Source organism: Pseudorca crassidens, chromosome 7 (assembly GCF_039906515.1).
Source record: "Pseudorca crassidens isolate mPseCra1 chromosome 7, mPseCra1.hap1, whole genome shotgun sequence".
Taxonomy (NCBI): Eukaryota; Metazoa; Chordata; class Mammalia; order Artiodactyla; family Delphinidae; genus Pseudorca; species Pseudorca crassidens.
This window is the reverse complement of record NC_090302.1, coordinates 66,744,676-66,770,360: the sequence shown is the minus strand read 5'-3', so window position 1 is coordinate 66,770,360 and position 25,685 is coordinate 66,744,676. Positions and strand designations below refer to the sequence as shown.

At 39.5% G+C, this 25,685-nt stretch overlaps 1 protein-coding gene and 1 non-coding gene across 3 annotated transcripts in view; one reads left to right on the top strand and one right to left on the bottom strand.

Moving 5' to 3' along the window:
• SH3GL2 (SH3 domain containing GRB2 like 2, endophilin A1) overlaps nt 1–25,685 on the bottom strand; it is a 199,834-nt gene that overhangs the window by 65,441 nt on the left and 108,708 nt on the right. Inside the window, exon 1 of one of the 2 annotated variants that reach the window (XM_067744469.1) lies at nt 17,910–17,972. The exons of the other annotated variant lie outside the window; for it this stretch is intronic. Coding sequence (XP_067600570.1) covers nt 17,910–17,957 — 48 coding nt within the window. The 5' untranslated portion in view covers nt 17,958–17,972. Of the gene's footprint in view, nt 1–17,909; nt 17,973–25,685 lie in introns of those variants that run through there. 2 annotated transcript variants of the gene reach the window in all.
• On the top strand, nt 16,430–16,545 carry LOC137228461 (U5 spliceosomal RNA). Its single transcript, XR_010945253.1, has one exon. It is a non-coding gene; the product is annotated as a U5 spliceosomal RNA (small nuclear RNA).

Genomic DNA, 25,685 nt, shown 5'->3' with positions numbered 1-25,685 from the left:
TGCCAGTAACTTAACCTGCATGTTGAGGTTTAAGTTATAGAAAAAGGGATAGAAGGGGACTTAAAGGTTATTAATATCGAATTTTCCCTATCACCAAACTAATTTTACTATGAGTTTTACACTGATTCCCTCCCTTTCACTTTGCTCAGTGATGGCAGTTTTAGCTCATACTTAAGCCCCTCTTGTGTCTTATTCTTGAAGTATGTGGTTTTCTGTTAAATTTGGGCTGGGAAACTCTAATCTTGGTGAACTCCTGCACAATAAAGAAATATAAGCTACACAACCCCGACTCAACTGTCTCAGTTCTACCTGTCTGTTTTCGATGTCACGGAACTCACTATATCACAAGGCCCCATTTTAGTTGAAGAGGATCATTATAGATATACCCCTCCCATGACCCGTGAATGAGATATTTAATTTTCATTTGCAAAACTGTCACAAAAACCAAGCAGCTGAGAAATGTCTCCATTTACAGTAACATTAGAGAATCCTGGTAACCTTGGGTTAATCACATTTTGGCCATCTCTAAGCCATAAAATATGACCTTCATCAAAAGCACAAGGGCTTATATAATACTTTCAATCCCATATTGCTCAACTGAGAGTAATTTTAATTTCCTCCCATTTTGCATCCATCAACAGGTTAGCACCACAACTGCTGGCTCTATAGCAAATGGGATCACACTGGCCATTAGTAATTTAGAACTAGTCCTGGTAACTCACATGGAGGACAACTCATCAGTCCACTGGCTTTAACTATTTGGCTTAAGTACTGAGGGGGAGGCAGGGGAAGGCAGGAAGACAGAGAGGAAGGGAGAAAGAGAAAATATGAGTCTTTCTATTCTCCACAAAAGCTGACATTTGAGCTGCTCTGAGAGAAACAGTTCACCAAATATACTGAATGAAGCTAACAGATAGATACTGGTCCTGCTCTGATTATTTGGTTGATATGAATTTTCTTATCTAATTAGATTCACGGAGAAAGAAGAGTATTCAAAACGACATCCACATTGTTCTCTGGGCTATTTTTTTCCCCAAGTCACAAAGGATCTAAACATATCAAGGCATTGCATTAAACAATGTGTTAAATAACAATCTTCTCGCTCCTAAGGAGTATGCCAAACATTTTCTCCTCCTGTTCTTTAAATAACGTTACTAAAACTTCTACTGCCTTTGTGTATAAGAGCCACGGTGAGGAAGACAGGCTCTCTGAGCTCATTTGGCCAACGATGAGTTTTGTTTTCCTCACCTAGCACCATTTATTTAAGAATAGTTTTGCCCTACTATTTTCCAGTGAGGTGGTTCCTAAAACCAAGATTTCATAGAATTGAATGATTTCCGATGCTGTTTAGTATACTTTAGCTAATATGCTTGCTTTTTGAGAAATTGATCCCCTATTTAAATAAATACCAGCAAAAGTTATGTGAATCAAACAAAACAGTATAAATGAGTCGATATGCCCACCTGTACTGTCTAAAAACAACTCTTCTGTTCAAAATCTTCAATTATACCCATGCAGCACAACACTGAGAGCTTATACTCCTTTTTTTTTTTTTTTTTTTGCGGTACGCGGGCCTCTCACTGTTGTGGCCTCTCCCGTTGCGGAGCACAGGCTCCAGACGCGCAGGCTCAGCGGCCATGGCTCACGGGGCCCAGCCGCTCCATGGCATGTGGGATCTTCCTGGACCGGGGCACGAACCCGTGTCCCCTGCATCGGCAGGTGGACTCTCAACCACTGTGCCACCAGGGAAGGCCTGAGAGCTTATACTTTTAATCTTATTTTCTATTACACTCTCCATATATTCTGTATTCCAACCAAACCGAAAATCTCACCTTCTTCTTATTCTTCACTGTATTCCTCACAACACATACTCAGGAAAGATTTGTGGACTGAACTACAGTGTAGTTTTGTAAACGTTAATGTTAAGATGACTGAAAGGAGGCATAAAGTAAGGCAAACAGGACTGATTACCTCACTCAGGGATAGTTTTTCTCTTCAAAAAAAGAAAATAAATAATATAATCAACTCACGTTTTAAATTAAGTCTTAATTCTGAGCCTGCAGTAGTGTTGTTTCATGCTATTTTTTTCTATATGCCAAATAAGAAAAATGTCAAGGGAACCAGCAGCAGGAGACAGCTTAAATAAATGACCACTGTTCCCAGCCCAAAGGATGCCTCCCGCGTTCCAACAATGACTCATCCTCTCCCACATTAACTGTCAACTCCAGGCAAAAGACACTCCATTCTCTAGTGGCAGCTCTGATTCTTCCCTGCATTGCATTTCAATCAAACACTGAAGATCCAACTACCATATCTCCAGCTACTTTTTATAAAGGCCTCCTTGAAAATCACATCAGTGAAATTCAATAGACTTAAGACCAAATTGATTCATACGTCACTGCCTAATGTCCCTGCAAAGTTATTTACTGCAAAGTTATTTACTGCCTAATGTCCCTGTTTTTGTTTAGCTTTGTCTCATCATTCATTATACAAAGCCAGGCTTCCTTAGCATCCACCAAATATGCTGTGTTAATTCCTTCTGCCTTGTATCTGGACCTATTTCTCTTTTCTTATTTTCAAATCCTACCAATTCTCTAAGTTGTTCACCCAGATTTCACCTTCTCCATCTTCATCTTGATTGCCCTAGATGGAAGTTACTAGATTTCCTGTGAACTCTTAATGAAACACATCATCTGCTGGACTCCCTGGAACAAGCTACTTGATGAGTAAAATTGCTGAGAACTTCTGCTCGTCTTATTGTAGGATGCAAAAGGTGGGAATCATGTCATATGCTTCTTTGTCTGAAAACATCTGAGACTGCAGCACCTAACACAGTGTTTGCAGAGCAGACAATTATCAGCTGAAAAAAAAAATGTATCTCAATGAATTATTCTAAGACAAAAATAAATTGAAGGAGGACCCTTAACTATGAGTGAGCACTGGTTCTCAGTCTTCTTTCTGAGACTCTGACCTCCCCTGTAAAGTGTCATATCTTCTTCGCTGTCAACAGGCAAAAAAACAGAAAATTCAAAATATTGTTTTCCCAATATTTGTAGAAAGGCATCACCTATGATAATAAATAAAAGAAGCCCATACTCTGAATCTTAATGAAAGTTCTTTAATTATTATTCATTGGTTAGGTCCTAAAAATTAAATGGTAATACTTGATGACATACCCAATATTCAGAAGGAAACAGAAAAGTCAAAATTACAGCAGTATTTTCTTGGTATCTGGCTAAATACAAGTAGATCTTGTTTTTCCAGATGGTGGTATTTCCATGTATGAAAGGCAGGGTGGATAACACTTTATGGGATATAGGTTTCACACTAGTTTTTCTTAGCTGTCATTAAATTGGAATGCTTAAATGCCATGATATTTTGAAAGTGAATTTCAAAAAATATATATTTATTTTTCCCGTCAAGAAATGTTGTATTCTTTCTTAGAAAATGAGTAAAGGCATTTTCATCTATCTAAATTGAGTTAATTGAGCTAACTGTGCTATTTCTCACTATATTGAAGAAAAATAGAAAGGTTCCTAAAAATCTAAAAACTAGTGATCCCCCCCCCGCCCCCGCCCCAAGAATTCAATAGAATGGTGAATGATTTTCTTGGAATGTCTGGAGTCACAAACTTTAAAGTGAATTTAGGTGAGCTAAGCTTTTGGCCTTTTCCCTAGCTTTCAGCCTATCTTGCTTCTTGTCAAATACTATATAGAAAATGCAGAAATTAATTTACATGATGTTCTCTGAGCTTCTGGTGTGGTTCACTGGAGTTAAAAGCAGTAACTTTCTAAGCCCTGTTTCCCTAAAGTGAGAACCTCCCATGGACTATGTGGCTAATTACTTACACACAGCCCTCAAAGGGAGTTGGTAGGAGAGGTATCATGCAAGTTTCAGTCCCTCCCTGGAAACATAGTTTATACTATCACCTACAGTTTCATTCACAAGTGATCCTATTTCTGTCCTTCAGAAAGAAAAAAAAAAAGTTTTAAGTATATAAAATGTGCAGAATAAAAAACCAATAACCACTTCTGTATTTTTCAACTCCCCCAAATAATCTAGTTCCTCATCAGATAAGGGGTAATTTAGCAAGGGGGATTCACAGAGCGGGAGAGTATTTCCATAAAGTTTCCCATCCCTGGCAATAGGGGAAAAAAAATACACATTTTCATAGTCTACTGCAATAAGCCACCCAAACTGAACAAAACATAAAAAGACAGTGTCGGCTAAAAATAGACACTAAGACTTGGGGCTAGAATTATGTCACACAGTATTTTTTTTTTAATTCTATTTAAAGCTCAGTCATAAAATCCCTTGAGAAAAAAGGAGAACTCAAAAAGAGAAAAAAAAGGTACCAGTAGTTCATTTGGGATTTCAGTCCTGGTTAATGAATAGTCTAAAACCTAATGCCTGATGACTCAGCTGATAAGGCAAGGGGGAAGCAGTACCAGACCTTCAATTGTTAAGAGAAACTGCTGGGAAGCCCTTTTGTGTGTGTGTGAACTGAAATCACAAACTTCCCTGGACCTCTGTTTCCTCATCCACTAAATGGGGCAGGGGTAGGGTGTGGTTAGATAACCAGGAGAGTTCTAAGATGTCTTCCAATTTAAAATTTGATGTCTATTTGTATTATGGTTAATTTGATGAGTCAATTTAGCTAGGCTATAGTACCCGGTTATTCAATCAAACACTAATCTAGCTGTTGCTATGAAGATATTCTGTAGATGTGTTAATTCCACAATCAGTTGAGTTTAACTAAATAAGATTATCCTTGAAAATGTGGGTGGGTTGCATCCAACCAACTGAAAGGCCTTAAGAACAAAAGTGAGGTTCCCTGGAGGAAGAAGAAATTCTGCCCCCATATCCTACTGTTTCTGTTTCTCTGAAGGACCCTAACTGATGCAATTTCTACCTGCTGGAGTGCTGTTTATAGTACATCAAAGGTAGATAACAACTGGGAAAGGAAGGAGAAGAGAAAATACCATGCAAAGTGTTTGAAGAGAAAATGCTATGGAACTCTCCCCCTTCCCACCCCCAGATTCTCAGATTAGAGTTATTTTGATGCAAATCTCCTTCTAAAATTAAAAAAAAAAAGACAATAAATCATCTTTAGTAGGAGATGCCCATAAAAAGTAGAGTAACTGACAGTTGCTGGGTCTCAGCTGCAGGGCAGGCAGCTCAGAATATGCTCCATTTCTATCACTAACGCTTGGACAGCCTCCATCCATCCATTCAAGGTAGGTACCTCACCTTTGCAGAAAGCAAACATCAAGGACAAACTGCAAGCCAATGGGTATTTGAAGACACTTGAGAGACTTCCTGCAAGTATTTCACGCATCCACACTCAGCTCTCTATATAGCATTTTACATCACCAAATGTGGCAGCCAAGCTCTATCCTGAGAAAAATCCTCCTTTCTTCCTAAGCCAAAGAAAGCTAGCACCATGCTCTTAGCTGTAGTAAGCTTTACCTTAAATAACAATAAAGAGAAGATATGAAGAGACCTCAGAGATAGTCATGAAAGTGGATGGACAACCACTTGGCATTCAATAAAGAGACACCAGATCCACCACCTTATACAGAAAAATCACTGACGTGCTAATAGAGGGATTCAATTGGGAACACAGAATAACAACACAAAACTCAGAAAGACGGATCCCTGTCTGAGATATCAAGTTTGATAACTCATACCTACAGAAATTCCATCATCTGAACCAAAAATGTTAAAAGCACCTTAGTGACAAGGCAGATACAGATACAGATTTCATTTATAATCTGGGCAGAATTTCCTGAATGCTAAGCATCTCGTCACCACCTAAGAAGACTAAGTCCTGACAGGTGCACCACTCTGCTTCTACCTCAAGCTTCAAGGTCTGCTGCCATCACTGCAGCCGACTGTGGAGATTCACACCTGGTAGGCTCATGCTGAAGTTGGAGAAGGAGACGTGGAGGAAGCTCCCCACCCCGACAATCATACAAATTCCTGGTTTGCTTTTTACCCGTTATTTCTACTATTAGAACTTTGAGTGTCCTCTGCCCCTGCAGAGTATATTTCACAGGCAAGCCTGCTGCAACAGCTAGAGCATGTGTTCAGAGTAATGTCACTGCATCCCACATCATCTAAGAGTTAATTTGACCCCTTCTTTCCCAATACGCTTTTAAGGTGTGGAAAGAAACTACTCACTTCACTGTCCCATTTCCTATTGCCTCAGTCAATTCTGTACCAATAGTTATATTTCTCACACACACACAAACACTTATATAAACACAAACATATACGTAGGAAGTATTTGGCATTCCTCCAGGCTTAGAGTTGCTCAAAGTTATACATTAAATTGGGGACAGGGTCTAAATACAATTCCAGCACTCCAAACTGGCACTACTGGCTTCCTTTCCTTTCAAGTTTCTGCCCAGTGCTTTTCAACCAACCATGTGGGAGACTTGCTCTTGAATGAGTTGACTGATTGCAAAGCTCTGATAAAAATATGCCAAAAAATAAACTATGGAAAGGACATAAGAAAGAATACTGTCTTTTTAATTCTTCTCAGGTTTACTGATGTGCTAATGTCAGCTAGGGAGTGGTGGACACAGGGACCCTGAGAAGGCTGTCCTCTTATTTGTTCAATTGGGACATGAGAGAAGAGATGGAGGAATATTTGGAAGGGACTGACTTAAGAAGAGGCTGGGCATCTCTTTTCATGACAGGGAAATGTGAAGCCAAATATGTATCAAGAAGACACTTCCTAAAGTCACTTCCCTAAAGCTCTGGGGTGTAGGGAAAAGAAAACTGAATTAAAAATTTTAACAACTTTAGTGTGATATAATTTGCATGCCACAAAATTCACTCATTTAAAATATACAATTCAATGACTGTTAGTATATTTACAGAGCTGTGTGATCATCACCATAATCTAATTTTTGAACAGTTTCATCACACCAAAAAGAAATCTGGTACACATTAGCAGTCAGCCTCAACTCCATTCAAGGCCCCACCCCCTGGCAGCCACTAATCTAATTTCTGTCTCTATGGAAATATCTGTTTTGGATATTTCATAGAAATGGAATTATATAATGACGTGGTCTTTTGTTTCTGGCTTCTTTCAGTTAGCATCACGTTTTCAAGGTTCATCCATGTGTGGCAGGTATTAGTACCTCCTTCCTTTTATGGTTGCATAATATTTCATTGGATGAATATACCCTATTTTCTTTGTCCATCCATAAGGTGATGGACATTCTGTGTTATTTTCTAGGTTGATAACCTTGGGCAAATCATTTTACCTCTCAAGTTTTCTGACATGTGGATAATTCAAAGTTGTCATAATTCATAATTCATAATTCATGACATAATTCATAACTGTCACAGGACAGTTATGAAGATTATATAAGATGACTGAGTAGGTGCTTTGTTGACTGTAAAGCACTTCACCAATGCAAAGGATTAGTGTCGTTACTCTCTAAGAACCACCACGTGACTCTGTTACCTAAAAGTAACACAGTGACATCACAGACGTGGTGACTGTAAGGTTGAGACTTCCAAAATATGTCTACCCAGGACTAACTTGTGGTAGAAGGAAGACACAGACACTTCCCAAAATCCAGGCCAAATAAAGGCTTGAAGGCCATTAATACATACGGCATCGACCCAGATAAGGAACTTTAAAGAGCAAAATGGTGTTCCTGTGGGCACTCGTTACCAGTTAAAGAGGAACTGGAGATATACATTTCAGAATGCAATGCTATACTGAGAACCCATTTTTCAGAAGTGACCTCTTAAGTTTTCTTATCAAATCAACTCACGTAGCCAGAGTTCTGTGTTATAGCAGTTCATGGAGTTAGCAAGTAGAGGTTAAGTAGGAGAATGTGAGAGGAACGTGAATACATTCATGAGGGCATGCAGTATGTTCTTTTCTTTGGGGGGGTTGGGGTTTTTCTGGCAAAATAAGGGATTCCAATTCGAATTTGAGATGACGTTGCAGGAAGGAGGGAGTCTGGTCACCCCTCAGAATAGAAGCACTGCAGGAGTAAAACTGTGTTTTTGTTGGGACTACATCATCCCATGGGTACCTGTGTGTGCTGGAGGGTAGGGAGAGGAGCAGGGGTGGGGACCACTGAGGACGACGTGGGGTTGAGATAAACAGATACGTTATGGTCAGACAGCCAGGTCATACCAGACATAGGACTGAAACCCAGGTCCCTTGATTCCCATACTCAATAAAAATCCTGTTTTCCAGGCTTCCCTGGTGGCACAGTAGTTGAGAGTCCGCATGCCGATGTAGGGGACATGGGTTCGTGCCCGTGTGGGAAGATCCCACACGCTGCGGAGCGGCTGGGCCCGTGAGCCATGGCCGCTGAGCCTGCGCGTCCGGAGCCTGTGCTCTGCAACGGGAGAGGCCACGACAGTGAGAGGCCCACGTACCACAAAAAAAAAAAAAAAAAGAAAAATCCTGTTTTCCGGGAGAGAGTCTACTTGGGTTAGCGGTAATCAATAGATACGAATCTGCAACATCAGAGGATAGTTTAATGTACGGAAGTTCTTTAAAAAATTTAACTTGCTTTCCGTAACTGTCTATATTGCTAAAAATCATTGCTAAGCATTTTCTTGGTAACTAACAAGACTTGATTAATATCAGTTAGGTTTTACTGTCCTTCAATAATAAATCTGTAACTCTCTTCCTGTGCCTATGTACCTACTGTGATCAAATCGTCACTAGGTCACCTGTACCTTCCCCTGTAAAGATGTCCAAATTCCTCTGTGCTCCCACAGCCCTGGTGACACTGAGCAAGACACTGTAGGGCCTTCCCAAGGACAGACTCCCCACCCCTCATATCCCCCACCTGCCTCGTGTTTGTAGAAAAGCTTTAGTCTCCTAGGCTTTCCCCGAGTTCCAAAGAACACATTTAATCAGAAAAGTGAGAAAATGCAGAAACAAAGGAAAACAGTCAAGCAAGACAAAATAAGAATAGGTTAGTCAAGAACCTTTAGTTCTTCCTCAGGGGCTACAGATAATGTCCTTAGCCATGTCCTTGAATTGTTTTGCAGATACTAAAACCTCCACCAGGTGGAAGAAGCTAACTACGTGATGACCATGAGCACGTAGCCCCCAGACCAGCTGGAGCCTGAGGACTGATTAATGCTGATCCCTGTGACCTCACGGGATTACCTCACCACCCATCAATCAGAGAACTGTGCACGAGCTGATCAGGTGCCCCAGGATCCAGTCCCTCGCTCTGTCTTTAAAAACCCTTCCCTAAAAGCCATTGGGGAGTTCAGGTCTTTTGAGCATAAGCTGCCCAGTCTCCTCAGCTGGCCCGGCAACAAACACTGTACTTCCTTCACCACAAGCTGGTGTCAGCAGCTCGGCTTTGCTGCACATCAGGCGAGTGGACCCAAGTTTGGTTCGGTAACACTGGGTCAGACTCTATTCAGCACTCGTTAGGTTGTATTTTGTACTATCATCATCTAACTGAATGCCTCTCCAACGTTTTAGAGTTCCTAGAAGGCAGTGATCTTGGTATTGTTCATCTGTTTCCTAGTGCTCAGCACTGCCCTGGCACAGGGTTGGCCTGCAGTGTATGTCAGTACACCAACCTATGCACAAATTTGGTCTGCTTAATTTTTTCCTATTTCAGTTCTATTTGGTATCATTCCCCTGAACAATCATGGTACTTATCTTTTCTTCCTTCCCTCAAAATACCCCTCTACTGGTGGCAAAGTCTGATGGGATACAGGATAATCAGCAGCAGCTCTGGACACATTCTCCAACAGTACCTTAAACAGTTTTTAAAAAATTATTATTAAGATAATATGCTGGCATGACTGCTGATAAGACTACGATGAAAATAGGAAAGGAGAGTAAAAGGAAGAGTTGGCCTATTCCATACCCATTTAAAACACTGGTGATTAGACAGAAGTGGTGCCTTTTTTATATGCTTGTGGCCTGCCACAGCATCTCCACCACCACCACCATGTAAGATTCTGCTACTTTCTAACCTCTATCATTCATTTGCAAAGTATTTACTGAATGTTTTTTGGTTTTTGTTTTTTTTGCGGTACGCGGGCCTCTCACTGCTGCGGCCTCTCCCGTCGCGGAGCACAGGCTCCAGACGCGCAGGCTCAGCAGCCATGGCTCACGGGCCCAGCCGCTCCGCGGCACATGGGATCCTCCCAGACCGGGGCACGAACCCACGTCCCCCGCATCGGCAGGCGGACTCAACCACTGCGCCACCAGGGAAGCCCTGAATGCTTTTTATTTGTCAGGCAAGGAAGAGACCAGGAGGAGGATGTGCAAAGGTCCCGGGGTAAGCATGGCTCCTCCAAGAGCCCAGCGTGAATGAAGATTAGAGAGGGAAGGAAAAGGCACCCAAGATGATGTTGGAGATGCTGGCAGGAGTCAGACACTGCAGGCCTTTTTGGGCCAAATGAAGGCCTTCATCCTAAGAGCAATGAGCGTAAAAGGAGAGGATTTATAATTTTAAAACCTTTTGCTAGATATACTTAGCGCAAAGCAGCTCAGTCAAATGAGAGCTGGGCATCACAAAAGGATGCTGCTTTAGGAAAAGGTTTCATCCCTGCTGGGAGGGCTACACAACATTTTGCTTTCATTTGCAAGACCACAGAATCGTGATTGTCACAAATCTGGCATGCACAAGAGAACATATGGCTTCTTTCTGAAAGAAGTCTTGCCTGCATCCCAAATATGCTAATAAAAACATCCTGCTCTCTAAGGGGGCTTAGAGAACACAATTTTGTTGTTGTTGTTGTCCTTTTGTTTTGGTTTTGTTTCCCTTTTCTACACTCTGCATGAAAACCCACAGTGGGACTTAATTTTCTGGAATCTAAAAGAAATGTTCCCAATGAGTTATTTTATAGTTTCCTGTAAACTGTGTTTCTCTGGAGTGAATTACCTTCTGCTCTTACATAATACTTCCTAACGCAGAGCATGCTCAACCTGTCATTTAGAGCTCAGGAGCATATCTTGAACACAGCAGAAGGTTTTCGACATCACTACTACTAGAGGAGAAAGTTATCCTGTGAAGTATCTTTTTAAAAAATGAAGGGGAAGTCTCTTTCAATTGAATTACTCTGGTGCATTTTCTCTACTATTTAAATATGGGTGCCTTTCTTTTATTCTCATAATGAATTACTTTCACTCAAAAAGGTATGATCAACATGTCAAGGCAGAAGCTGGATTTTAAGCACCATGAGAAACAGGTTCCCGAAGAAAACTTAAGAGGAAGACTATTTTCACATAGAAATTTGGCACATGATTTCAAACTCTAAAATGTAAATACGCATCTGTACACAACTCAGCTTTTAAAAAGCTCACCTTCTGCCCTATTTGTTGTGGATACTTACGAATAAGTAAAATGTAAAAATATAATTAAAGCTCCTTTCATGCTCCCTGTGCCCCCCTCTGCTTCCACCACCCCCACAGTACCACTCTCCTTCCCAACTGCAGTTTTGTTCTTTTACTGTCTATGTGTCTGTCTTAGTTTGGAGCTTCCCCAAACAGAGTCTGGGTCATGCATGAAGTGGCAGCAGTTTATTTGCATGGTGGTCCCAGCAAGCAGAATGAGGGAGCAGGAAGAGTGGGGCAGAGAAAGGCAAAGCCCAGAAAAGTGTGTTCTGGAGCTGGTTACCACACTCCAGAATTGGGTAATGTGGCTTGCTCCTGCAGTGGTCCCAGTGAGGAACCATGTGGAACACACCTCAGTACTGTTCCTTGGATGAAGCTGGGGCAGTCATCTGATTCATGTTTCCACTGGTTGAAGGCTGCCTCCAGATAGGTCAGGCAATACCCAGAAAAAGCTAAAATTCCAAGACATAGAAGAAACTCCTGGGGCAGAAAGGCTGGAGGAAGGATGCTGGAACTATCCACCAGGCTATGCTGAGGGAATATGACTCTAGACACACAGAGCATATGTTTACCAGGGGGTAGCAAATTTTTAGTAAAGTGGCAAGCAGAACTAGGTTAGGACTTGACGGTCAGTGCTATAGACAGTGTTTTCATCCTCCCAAAATTCATATGTTGAAATTTTAACTTCCAATGTTATAGTATTAGGAGGTGGGGCCCTTGGTAGGTGAATAGATCATAAGGGTGGATTCCTCATGAATAAGATTAGTGCCCTTATAAAAGAGACCCAAACAGCACCTTCTGCCATGTGGGGAAACAGTGAGAAGATGATAATCTATGAACTAGGAAGAGGATCCTCAACAGACACCAAATCTTAGACTGCCAGCCTCCAGAACTATGATAAATAAATTTCTGTTGTTTATAAATTACTCAGTCTATGGTATTTTGTTATAGCAGGCTTATAAGACAATCAGATACATTCTATGCCTCATACTTTTTTTTTAAATTAAAGCACACTCTCCCTTTTATACAGTAAACTTTCTTTCAGAGCTCCAAGCTTCCCTTGGAGTGTCTATCTGACCTGCTATGGAGAAAATCCATAGCTTGCTTGCTTTTTGTTTGTTTTTACAATAATTTGAAAATATAAACATCATTCTTAGCTAGTGAGTTGTTCTAACATAGGCCATGGGTCAGATTTGGCCCACAGATCATGGTATGCTGAAACCTGTGCTATAAAATCTGTAAACAGTGTAAAGGTTTATTTTCTGTTTTTAGCATATATAAATGGTATCATACTGCACCCATCCTTCCATAACTTGTCACACATCAAACTTACAGATGTCGCTGTAGGTAGAGGCAGACGATTCACTTGAACTGCTGTACAGTGTTCCTCTGTAAGACTACATAAAAATTTATTTTTTTAGTGATGTATACTTGGGTCGTTTTATGCTTTTCACTATTACAAACAGTACAGCAATAAGCATCCCTCTGTGAGTGTCTCCTGCTGCATGAGTAGGAGTTTTCTCTAGGATATGTGCCCTGAAGTGAAATTACTGTGTCATAAGGTACACATGATACATGAATCTTCAGTTTATTTCATTACTGCCACATTACTCTCCCAAGAAGTTGTACCAATTTATAGCCCCCCTTCAGTGTGCCAAAATTCCCGTTTCTCCACATCTTCCTCAATATTTAGTTTTGTCAGACTTCTTAATTTTTGCAAATCTGATAGTTATGGATGTATATTACAATATTGCTTTCAATTTCCATATTCCTGATTACTAGGGAAGGTGAACATCCTTTCACACTAACTGATCTTCTGGGATACCTATTCTATGGGCTGCCTGTGCATAACATGTGCCTATTTTTTTGTTTTCTTTGGTTGCTACTGATGTTTGCTCTGCTATTGGGTTGTCTTTTCTTACTCACGTGCCATGTGGTAGTTCTTTATCCTCCTTTTATTTTGAAAGTTCTGACTGGCTATGACTGGCCTAGGTCAGCAGAGTGTAGACCTACTTCCACACCCAGCAGAGCTCCCAAGTACTCAAAAGCCCCATTGTATACATCACCCACTCTGAGTAAAAATAAACACATCACTTGAAAAATGTGGTATTCATCCACTCATTCATCCAGGGACATTTACTGAGTACTTCCTATGACATTAATGGTACTGGCAACAGAGACATAAAGATATAAGAAACCACAACCTAAGAAGCACATTCAACTACAGGGGATTAATCGCCAGATGAGCTAAATATCACTTAGCCTATAGCAAAGCCTTGAAAAAAATCAGGAAAAGAGGAGGTGATGGAAGCTCTAATCTGGGTAGGTTAGCCAAGAACAGACAAGACAGCCAAGAACAGGGTCCTATCTCTCCCCAGCTCCTAGTCTAGGGCTATGGTTTCATCTGAGAGAGGCAGGCTAGGCTGCCGGTGTCTGCCATTCCTCCACTCCTAACCCTCCAATGCAGAAGCACAAATCTGGGCAGGTGCTGCTGAGAGGACTACATCCTCTTCCCCGACTCCTTTTCTACTTGCAGGGCAGGGCTTGGCCCCAGGAGCAACAGGCTGAGAACATTAGGGCTCCAATCACCAAGTGAGCAATCCTAGCTCACTCATCAGGCAAAGATTCCACACCGAGAGAAGCAAGCTAAAAAACCATGCAGTGCCTGCTTGTAGAGAGGGGCTGTCACTCAGGGAGAAGTGGGCTACTGTTCCCGTCCAAAGATCTGATGTAATGGCACAGAGGTTCTGCCCAGGAGAAGAGGGAAGCCCTAATGACAGAGAGCTCTATGATGCTGCCTGAATCGACTGTTTTTTGGGGAGAAGTTCATGCCTAAGGACACTGTCAAAAACAATGGAGATTCCGGTGGCAAGCAAATAATTACATGCGCCTAGTAGCTTCATGATGTAAGTATCATGATGTATCATACGTATTACAAAATGATGGACCAGCCATAAATTTAACAAAGCCTAAGAGACATCCAGGAAGAGTGCTCCTGGGATCACACTCATCCCTGAGGGTCCTAAAGAGGGAGAACATATCCTAGGCTGTACCCACTCAGGAGTAACCAGAGTGGGACTTGGGGCAGTCATGAAAACTCCCCAAGTCATACATAGATCCATCAGCAAAATGTGGAAGCCTTACTGACTTAAAAGGTTTAAGCAAAACCTTTGACCAAAACACTGGCTAAACAATAAGCCACTCTAACCTAGAAGGGTGTCAGGAAGTTGGGCTTAAAAATAAAATCATATTTATCCCTTGTGGTCTGGAAGACTTTGTGCCTAGCTAGTGCTGAACCCTCCCTGGAGAGACTGGAGAGAAGACCTCTGAACTACTGGACCCTGGCTAAAAATGGGTAGAAACTGTAAACTCCCTGAAGTGTGAAAGCAGTCTACAAACCACACACACACATCTAAGTAGCTAGGGCGGCTTAAGCACAAACTGTGATCAATAAATGGTTTATAAAGACCCACAGAAAACCCTTAAGAATTCAGGCCAAAAATAAAAACAAGAAAAAAGAATCCTAAGCAAGAAAGTCATAGAGGACGTAACGTGGGGAAAAACAGACTTTACAGAATTAGTCCAGCCAAGTCACTAAACAGATAAATAAATGACCTAACACCAACTTCAACAAACTTCCTCCAAAAAGGAAGGGGAAAGGAGTGTCAGTATTCAGAGGTGCTACCATATTTTACCTAAAATGTGCAGTTTTCAACAAAAAAATTATGAAACACCCAAAAAACAGAAAAAAACAAAACCCAGAAAAGTTTGACCCATACACAGGCAAAAAAACAGGCAATAGAAACTTATAGGTGCCCAGAAGTTAACAAGACTTGAAAGCAGCCATTTTAAGTATATTCAGAGAACAAAAGGAAGCCAAGCTTACAGAAGTGAAGGAAGGTATGATGACAATGTCTTATCAAACAGAGAATATCAACAAAATGATAGAAAATACAACAAAGAACCACTGGAAACTCTGGAGTTAAAAAGTACAGTAACTGAAATGAAGAATTCAGTACAGTGGCTCTGCAGATTTGAACTGGAAACTTATTAACAGACGAATAGAGACTATATAATCCAAAGAAAAGAAAGAAAAAAGAAGAAAAAAATAAAAAGAGCTTCAGAAAGGTTGGACACCATTAACTGTAGAACATACACACACTGAAAGTATCAGAAGGAAAGGAGAGAGAATGGAACAGAAATATATTCAAAGAAATAATGGCTGAGAATGTTCCAAATTTGATTTTTAAAAAACATACTAATCTATATTTCTAAGAAGCTCTATGAACTCCAAGTAGGATGAATTCAAAGAGAACCACACCCAAACTCATCAAAATGTTGAAAGCCAAAGATATATTGTTGAAATCGACCAGAGGAAAACAACTTGTTCCACTGTGGAACATAAAATTAACAGCTGACTTCTCATCAAAAACAATGGAGGCCAGAGCGCTTAAAGAAAAATCAGGAAAAGACATATAAGTTTTGACTGTGGGAGAGAGAAAATCCCAGAAAATACATTTGGAAAGGGTCTTCGTAGGTAGCAGAAATCCTCCGGCAAAGAGAGGAAGAACGCAGAATTACCTCAGGAAGGTAGTGCTGAGAGAAAATATGAAGAGAATACTGATCTCAGGTGTTAAAAGATATTACCTAAAACCTACCTTTTCATTACAGTCAATTTTTTAAAAAACTCTCATCTACATGATTTGAAAGTTTATGAGAAGTTAACAACTCTTTCATCTCACAGATTGTTGAGATACATTTCTCAACCAGACCTGTCATCAAGGCATTTTGTATTTAAGTTGGTGTATGAAATTCATATAGACTCATTTGTTAATATGCAGAAAGAAGTGACTCAATTATTAACTACTTATAAGCATGTACCATGTGGGTGATAATAAAGGCAAAAGTTAGGTGAGATTAATTATACCACACAATCAGAGAATTTACTCATTCATATTTTTTAATTAAAAATTTAAGATTTCAATGTTTGTAAAAAATAAAAGTGGGCAGTCAGGAGAAACGCCAGAAGACTCCTCGAACACTGATTATTGATGGTACAAAAAAATAAGAAATATACTCTGGTTTCTCTTCAGATCATATAAATCTTTCACCTTTTACTAAAGATTTCCCTGGAGAGGAACAATTCTGAGTCTTTCCCCAATTTTTTGAGGCCTTGCTCTCGCAAGGCTTATAAGCATGTACAAAAAGCATATGATGTTTTACTTTTCAAAAATATATCGTTGTTGGTAGTTTTCTTTATGTTAAAAAAAAGAAGTAAGAAATATATAATGTGAGATTTTCAGGGTACATTATGAAAACTCTGGTACAGAAATAATGCAAATGAAATCCACAAAGACCATTTATTTATACCACAGCAGTAAGCTTGCTTCGTCTCTCAGAAAACGTTGCAGTGGGTTTTTTTTTTTCTGCTTTCTGTGTATTTTAAATGTGCTTTTACTATAGAGTACTGTCTATCTTTTACAATTGAAGCAAATTTACTAATCAGGTACTGGTGATTTAGCTAAAGACATCTGTGAAAGAAAGGGGTATGGGGCACCATGAAGCCGAAATAATGAGCTAGCTCAAAGAACCCAGTAATTATATTTAGAGTGCCCTGGATACACCTACACCTACCACTTCCTAGTGGAAGCCTAGCTGGTATAATCAGATTTGAACAGAAATTACTGACAGAAGAAAACGGCTAATTTACAAAGACAATAAGTGGTGGTGGTAGCAGCCCTAGCAGACTCTGAAGGGAAGTGGCCCAGAGAAGTCTAAATCCTGATGAGCCATTTGGTAACAGAAGGAACTTTTGTAACCCAACATTTTACAGCACACTCAAAGGCCAAATAGTTAAATTACAACTATAAAACGAAACAAAACAAAAGTACGTCCAAAAGGAAATGAATGCTCAAGATGGCATGGAGAAATGTTTTCTCTTGAATAATGGATATCAGCTATACTCAATCAGTTCTTGTCCAGCTTAGGGAAGATAATAGTCTTCCTATTAACCTTTAATCAGTTTTCCTAAAAATCCTGAAGAAAAGGTAGATTGTATTATCCAGGTTATATCACTAAGCTTAAAAGTAACCCACTCCAAGTCATGTAGTTACTAAACCAGGATCTACAGACATCTTAAGGCTATACTGAAGATTCTTTGAGAATGGAACGATCTGACTCATCTTGCTGACTCCTCACAATATAAACTCCTGATAAAAAGGAGACCCTCCAAAGTTAGTGGAGGCAAGAACAAATACAGAGTCAGAGGCGGGACAAGATTTACTGCCCTCATATCACAGGCGCACTCCGCCCCCAGTGTTTCTCAATGCAGCGCCCACCTGTACTAGAATTATCCAGAAACGAATTTCAAGTACACTGCAGCAGCTCTCCCCCTCTCCCAACACCCACCAGATAGCTAAATCCGAGTATTTGGAGGTAGGGTCTGGGAATCTGCATTTTTAAGTTCCCCAAGTGTAAGAAATGCTGCCATATTGTGGCAATCCCTAACCTCAGCATCATGTCACATCAATATATAGTTCTTCCTCTTACTTACATTTACGATATGCTTGGCAAAGTAAACAGATGCTTGAAAAATCACCATGAGAAGCTCAAACACCCTGTGAGGGAGACACAGAGTGACCTAGTGTTACAAAATGACGATATCTGAATTTTGCCACTGCTTTCTTCTGAAAGCTGTCTTCTGTTTCTCCATATGGAGAAAAGCTGAAGTATTACCATCACCATCTGGAGTTTTAAACAATAAAGCATCAGCAGAGATTTACAGTGTCCCTAGCTTATAAGATCTGAATTCACTTAAAAAAATCACTGAGTACAATTGTCTTTTACAAGCCCTGAACCCAAACAACCTGCAAGAGCAGGAGGAAAGATAAACTTATTGGCATGTTTCTAGCGCCCTGTGGGCACCATCACCTATCCAAACTCATTAATTATGTGGAACTCAGAGGTTTCAAACAGAAGCTTCAAACTGAAAAGGTCAGAGGCATAACAGGCTTCAGAAAAAATAATGGGGACAGATCAGCTATTGGTACATCTCTGACTACCGCTAATAGTAATACCAAACACACTTACAGTCTTTTATAGGGTATAGACTATACTTCCAATATCTTAATTAATTTAATCTTCTCTAAAATCTTGTGAAGGGTCCAGCACACTTTGCACACTTCTATTAAGAGGGCTTTTCATCTCTCCGCTGCATCATTTGACTTCTCTTCCCTGGTGAGTTTCTGGGAGGCAGAGACAGTATATTCTCTTCTGTATCCTTAGCATCTAGCACGGAATCTCACTCACGAAGGCACTCACAGATGCAGGAATCCTTTTTGTAACTACATTCAAGAGATAAGACAATTGAGGTTCAGAGATCAAGATATTTATCCTGGAGATGCCCTGGGAAGAAAGCAGGCACTTGGCCCTCAAATGTAAGGGGGGCTATTGTGTGGAAAAGGGATTAGAGTAATTTCACATGACTTCACTAGACAAATCTAGATGGGAGTTAGTGGGAGAAAGATTTTAGCTCATGTAAGTTACGAAGTTTCTAACCATGAGAAACATCTAAATAGGGAATGTGTCCTTTAAAAGGCAAGTTGCCCAACATGGGAGAGTATAGGAGAGACTGTACAGAAAGGGTTTTAGGCATCAGCTGGAGGATCAGCCACATAACCTGTAGAGTCCCATCCAACCAGGAGACTCCATGAGTCTATCCCTTGATAAAACTTATACAGATGGTCATTGGTAGAAAGGATGAGGCTCTCACAGCCTTATATCACTGTTCCCATTGCACCACAATGGATGCCTTTGAAAAACATTCATCTAACAGGTTCTAACAATTCAAAAAGCATCCTATCAGAAATGGGAGTTGAATTTTGTCAAAAGTTTTTCCTGCATCTACTGAGATAATCAGATAAAAACTCTCCAGAAAATGGGCATAGAGGGAACCTACCTCAGCATAATAAAGGCCATATATGACAAATCCACAGCAAACATCATATTCAATGGTGAAAAACTGAAAGCATTTCCACTAAGAGCAGGAACAAGACAAGGACGTCCACTCTCACCACCCTTATTCAACACAGTTTTGGAAGTCCTAGCCACGGCAATCAGAGAAGAAAAAGGAATAAAAGGAATCCAAATCGGAAAAGAAGTAAAACTGTCACTGTTTGCAGATGACATGATACTATACATAGAAAATCCTGAAGATGCCATCAGAAAACTACTAGAGCTAATCAATGAATTTGGTAAGGTTGCAGGATACCAAATTAATGCACAGAAATCTCTGGCATTCCTATACACTAAGGATGAAAAATCAGAAAGAGAAATCAAGAAAACACTCCCATTTACCACTGCAACAAAAAGAATAAAATACCTAGGAATAAACTTAAGTAGGCAAAAGACTTGTACCTAGAAAACTATAAAACACAGATGAAAGAAATTAAAAATGACATAAGCAGATGGAGAAATATAACATGTTCTTGGATTGGAAGAGTCAATATTGTGAAAATGACTTTACTACCCAAAGCAATCTATAGAGTCAATGCAATCCCTATCAAACTACCACTGGCATTCTTCACAGAATTAGAAAAAAAAATTACTATTTGTATGGAAACACAAAAGACCCCGAATAGCCAAAGCAATCTTGAGAAAGAAAAACGGAGATGGAGGAATCAGGCTCCCTGACTTCACACTATACTACAAAGCTACAGTAATCAAGACAGTCTGGTATTGGCACAAAAACAGAAATATAGATCAATGGTACAGGACAGAAAGCCCAGAAGTAAACCCGCGCACATATGGTCACCTAATTTATGACAAAGGAGGCAAGAACATACAATGGAGAAAAGACAGCCTCTTCAATAAATGGTGCTAGGAAAACTGGACAGCTACATGTAAAAGAATGAAATTAGAACACTACCTAATATCATACACAGAAATAAACTCCAAATGGATTAAAGACCTAAATGTAAGACCAGACACTATAAAACTCTTAGAGGAAAACATAGGAAGAACACTCTGACATAAACCACAGTAAGGTCTTTTTTGACCCACCTCCTAGAGTAATGAAAATACAAACAAAAATAAAAAATTGGGACCTAATTAAACATAAAAGCTTTTGCACAGCAAAGGAAACAAGATGAAAACACAACCCTCAGAATGGGAGAAAATATTTGCAAATGAAGCAACGGACAAAGGATTAATCTCCAAAATATACAGACAGCTCATACAGCTCAATATCAAAAAAAAAATTAAAAATTTTAAAATGGGCAGAAGACCTAAATAGACATTTCACCAAAGAAGACATACAGATGGCCAAGAGGCACATGAAAAGATGCTCAACATCACTAATTATTAGAGAACTGCAAGTCAAAACTATCACCTCACACCAGTCAGAATGGCCATCATCAAAAATCTACAAACAATAAATGCTAGAGAGGGTGTGGAGAAAAGGGAAACCCTTTTGCACCGTTGGTGGGAACGTAAATTGATACAGCCACTAAGGAGAACAGTATGGGGTTTCCTTAAAAAACTAAAAATAGAACTACCGTATAATCCAGCAATCCCACTACTGGGCGTATACCCTGAGAAAACCATAATTCAAAAAGACACATGTACCCCAATGTTCACTGCAGCACTATTTACAATAGCCAGGACATGGAAACAACCTAAATGTCCAATGATAGATGAATGGATAAAGAAGATGGGGTAGGGCTTCCCTGGTGGTGCAGTAGTTGAGAGTCCACCTGCCGATGCAGGGGACACAGGTTCATGCCCCGGTCCGGGAGGATCCCACATGCCGCGGAGCGGCTGGGCCTGTGGGCCGTGGCCACTGAGCCTGTGCTTCCAGAGCCTGTGCTCTGCAACGGGAGAGGCCACAACAGCGAGAGGCCCGCGTACCACAAAAAAAAAAAAAAAGAAGAAGATGGCGTACATATATACAATGGAATATTACTCAGCCATAAAAAGGAATGAAATTAGGTCATATGCAGAGATGTGGACGGACCTAGAGTCTGTCATACAGAGTGAAGTAATCTAGAAAAGAGAAAAACAAATATCATATATTAACATATATATGTGGAATCTAGAAAAATGGTACAGATGAACCTATTTGTAGGGCAGGAATACAGACGTGGACGTAGAGAACAGACATGTGGACACGGGGGGTAAGGGGAGGGTGGGACAAACTGGGAGATTAGGTTTGACATAAATATACTACTATGTGTAAAACAGATAGCTAGTGGGAACCTGCTTTATAGCACAGGGAGTTCAGCTCGGTGCTCTGTGATGACCTAGATGGGGGGGTGAAGTGGGGGAGGGAGGTCCAAAAGGGAGGGGATATAGGCATACATATAGCTGATTCACTTCACTGTACAGCAGAAACTAATATATCAGAGTTAGTTCCAGAGCAAGATGGAGTAAGAAAGACTGATTTATCCCCCTGCCTGAAATTAACAAACAAACCATATGATACGTATGTATGCCTGTGCACATGTGTGTGCATATGTGTGTACATGTGTATAAGAAACAACAGTTTTCAAGACTGGGTATCAGGAAATGAGACACTGATCCCTGACTGGCAGGATACAAATGAGATGGGCCCTACAACTGCCCCAACTTACTGTTTTGAGAGATTTTACAGGCCACAATGCAAGGAGGAAAAACACAGGTGAAGTCTCAGAGATTAGAGTCTGAGGAGAACAAGGAGGCTAGAATTTGTAGGGCAGAGTACTGGAGTGGAGAGAGCTGCACAGATGCACAGAGAGAGAACCATGGAGATCTGTAGAGGGTCCCCTTGACTATTCAGCAGAGAACTGATCAACGCAAGCATGTAAGGAAACTAACCAAGAGTGCTGAAAGAATCATCCAAGAAGATTAAAGGGAACAGCATTCAAGACTCACATGGAGAGAGGAACAGAGTATATTCCCATCAGAAATATTGGAAAACCATAACTGACTCAGCACTGAGTAGAGAACTTAGAGAGTTCTTGCCTCAGGAGTGCGAAATAAGGTGCTGTAACACCTGCTCTGGTCCTCCCCAGCAAATCTTAAATGAAAGACTCAAAAGATGAAAACTGTTTCCAAGTCATTTAGCTGTGTCCCAGAACTCAGGTCCAGAAGTCTTACAGAATATAAAAACAACCAATAAGATAAAATTCACAATATCTCACAACCAAAAATTATCAAAAATGGAAACAAACAAAAAAATCTATAATACAAAAAAACAACTAGTTAAATCTAACTCAGAATTGATGCATGATATAATTAATTGACAAGAGCACTGAAACAATTGTAATTGTATTCCGTATGTTCAATAATAAACATTAGTTTCATATATAGAGATATAGATATAATGCTAATCAAACGCCCAGAGATGAAATCTACAATGTCTGAAATGAAAAACATACTGGATGACATTAACAGGAAATATTGCAGGAAATTGCTGAATTTAAAATATAGCAATAGAGACTACTCAAAAATGAAACAGAGAAAAATGAATCTAAAAAAGTAAATAAATGAGCACCAATGAGCTGGGTGACAACTTCAAGTGAGCTAATATAAGGATAATGAGTTTGTGGAGGGGAGGAGAGTGGTGGGGGGCAAAAAAAAGATTTGAAGAATGGTTGAGATTTTTCCAAACTTGAGGAAGCCACAAATCTGAGAAGCTCAAAAAGCCCTAAACATAAGAAATATGAAGAAAACCACACCAAAGCAAATCACAATCAAGTTGCTCAAAACCAATGATCAAGAAAAAAAATCTTGAGACTTCCCTGGTGGCGCAGTGGTTAAGAATCCGCCTGCCAATGCAGGGGACATGGGTTCAAGCCCTGGTCCGGGAAGATCTCACATGCCGCGGAGCAACTAAGCCTGTGCGCCACAACTACTGAGGCTGTGCTCTAGAGCCCATAAGCCACAGCAACTGAGCCCGTGTGCCAAAACTACTGAAGCCTGTGCATCTAGAGCCCATGCTCTGCAAAAAGAGAAGCCACTACAAAGAGAAGCCCGTGCACCGCAACGAAGAGTAGTCCCTGCTCGTCGCAACTAGAGAAAGCCCGAGCACAGCAACAAAGACCCAACACAACCAAAGATAAATAAATAAATTTATTAAAAATAAATAAATAAATCTGTGAGTCTGTTTCTGTCTAAAAAAAGAAAGAAAAAATCTTAAGAGTGGGCCAGAGGAAAAAAGACATGCTACATACAGAGGATTAAAGGAATAAAGATTCTGGTTGACAGCATAAACAATATAAAACAAACAAACAAAAAAAATGTGGAGCAACATCTTTAAAAGTACTAAAAGAAAAAAGTGTCAACCAAAAATTCTATATTCAGTGAAAACACCTTTCAAATGCAAAGGCAACATAAAGACATATTCAGAAATACAAAAACTAAAATAATTCATCACCACAAGAACCACACTAGAAGAAATGTTAAAGGAAGCTCTTCAGGGAAAAGATAAATGATATCAGATGGAAATCTAGATGTACACAAAAAATGAAGAGCACAGAAAATGCTACATGGTTAAACATATTATATATGTGTATACACACACACATATAAATGTATGTACACATGGTTAAATAACATATTTTTATATATAAAGTTCAAAGCAAGTATCAATGAAATAAAAAGCAGAAAAACAATAGAGAAAAATCAATAAAACAAAAAACAGGTTCTTTGAGAAGATCAATAAAACTGATAACCCTCTAGGCAGGTTAATCGGGAAAAAAGAAAGAGAACACGAATTACCAATATTAGGAATGAGAGAGGTGGTATCACTACATATTCTACAAATTTTAAAGGACTAATAAGTGACGTTTATCCCAGGAATATAAGGCTAGATTAACATTCCAAACATCAATCACCATATAAGAAGCTAAAAAGGGAAGATAATATAATCATCTCAATAAGATACAGAAAATGCATTTGACAAAACCCAACATCTACAAACCCTCAGCCAACTAGGAGTGGAAAGGAACACCCTCAAATTTAACACTTCATGTACAGGTAAGATCATACTTAATGATCAATAAAACGAAGTCATTCTTCCCATGATCAGGAACAAAGCAAGAATATTCACAAGGATGTTCAGGCTTAACATTTCTATTCAACACTGTAATGAAGGTTCTAGCCACTGAGATATTTATTATTATATAATAAAATGAGAAAGAGAAGAAAAAGAATTCAAATTAAGAAGAAAACAGGCAACAAAATTTTCTGTGTAGAAACTGTAATGTAATCTACCAAAAAGGCTACTAGAACTAATAAGTGAGTTTAGCAAGGTTGTAGGATCTAAGGTCAACCTACAAAAATCAACTGTATTTCTATATACTAACCATGAATGAAAATACCATTTAAGATGGCATCAAAAATGTAAAACATTTGGGGATGAATCTGACCAAAAAAAATACCTGTACAGTGGAAACTATGTCATTGCTGAGAATTTTTAAAAGACCTAAATAAATGGAGACCTAAATAAAAACCTTGTTCATAGGTTAGAAGACTCAATACTGTTAAGATCTCTATCACTCCAAATTGACCTATAGACTCAACTCAATCTCAATCAAAATTCTAACAATCCTTTGTGTATGTGTAGAAATTGACAAGCAGATTCTAAAATCCAAATGGAAATATGAATAACACAGATAGCCAAAACAACTTAGAAAAAGAAGAACAGAGTTGAAGGGCTTACACTATCTGATTTCAAGATTTATTATAAAGCTACAGTAATCAAGGCAGTATGGTACTGGCATCAAATAGACAAAGAGATTAGTGTAACAGAATAGAGAGTCCAGAAATTAATAAAGATATACAGGACAACACATTGTTTTAAACAGAGGTGGAGAGACAATTCAGTGAAGAAAGAATAGTTTTCAACCAATGGTGCTATCACAATTGTATATCCATGCACAAAAACAAACAAAAAAACTTCAATCCGTATCTTCCACCATATACAAAAATTAACTTGAACTGTTCGGAGATCTAACTCTAATACCTACAACAATAAAACTTCTAAAACTAAACATAAGACAAAATCTTTGTAATACTGGATTAGGTAATGATTTTTTTAGATATGTCATCAAAAGCACAAATTTTAAAAGAAAAGAATGATGAATTAGATCTTCAAAATTAACATCTGCTGCTGCTCCAAAGACAGTGCTAGGAAAATGAAAAGTCAAGCCATAGACAGAGACAAAATATTTACAAAGCATATATCTGATAAAGGACTTGTATCCACATATAAAACAGAACTGAACAAGAAAACGAACAACCCAATAAATAGGTAAAAGATGTGAAAATACACATCATCAAGGAAAATACA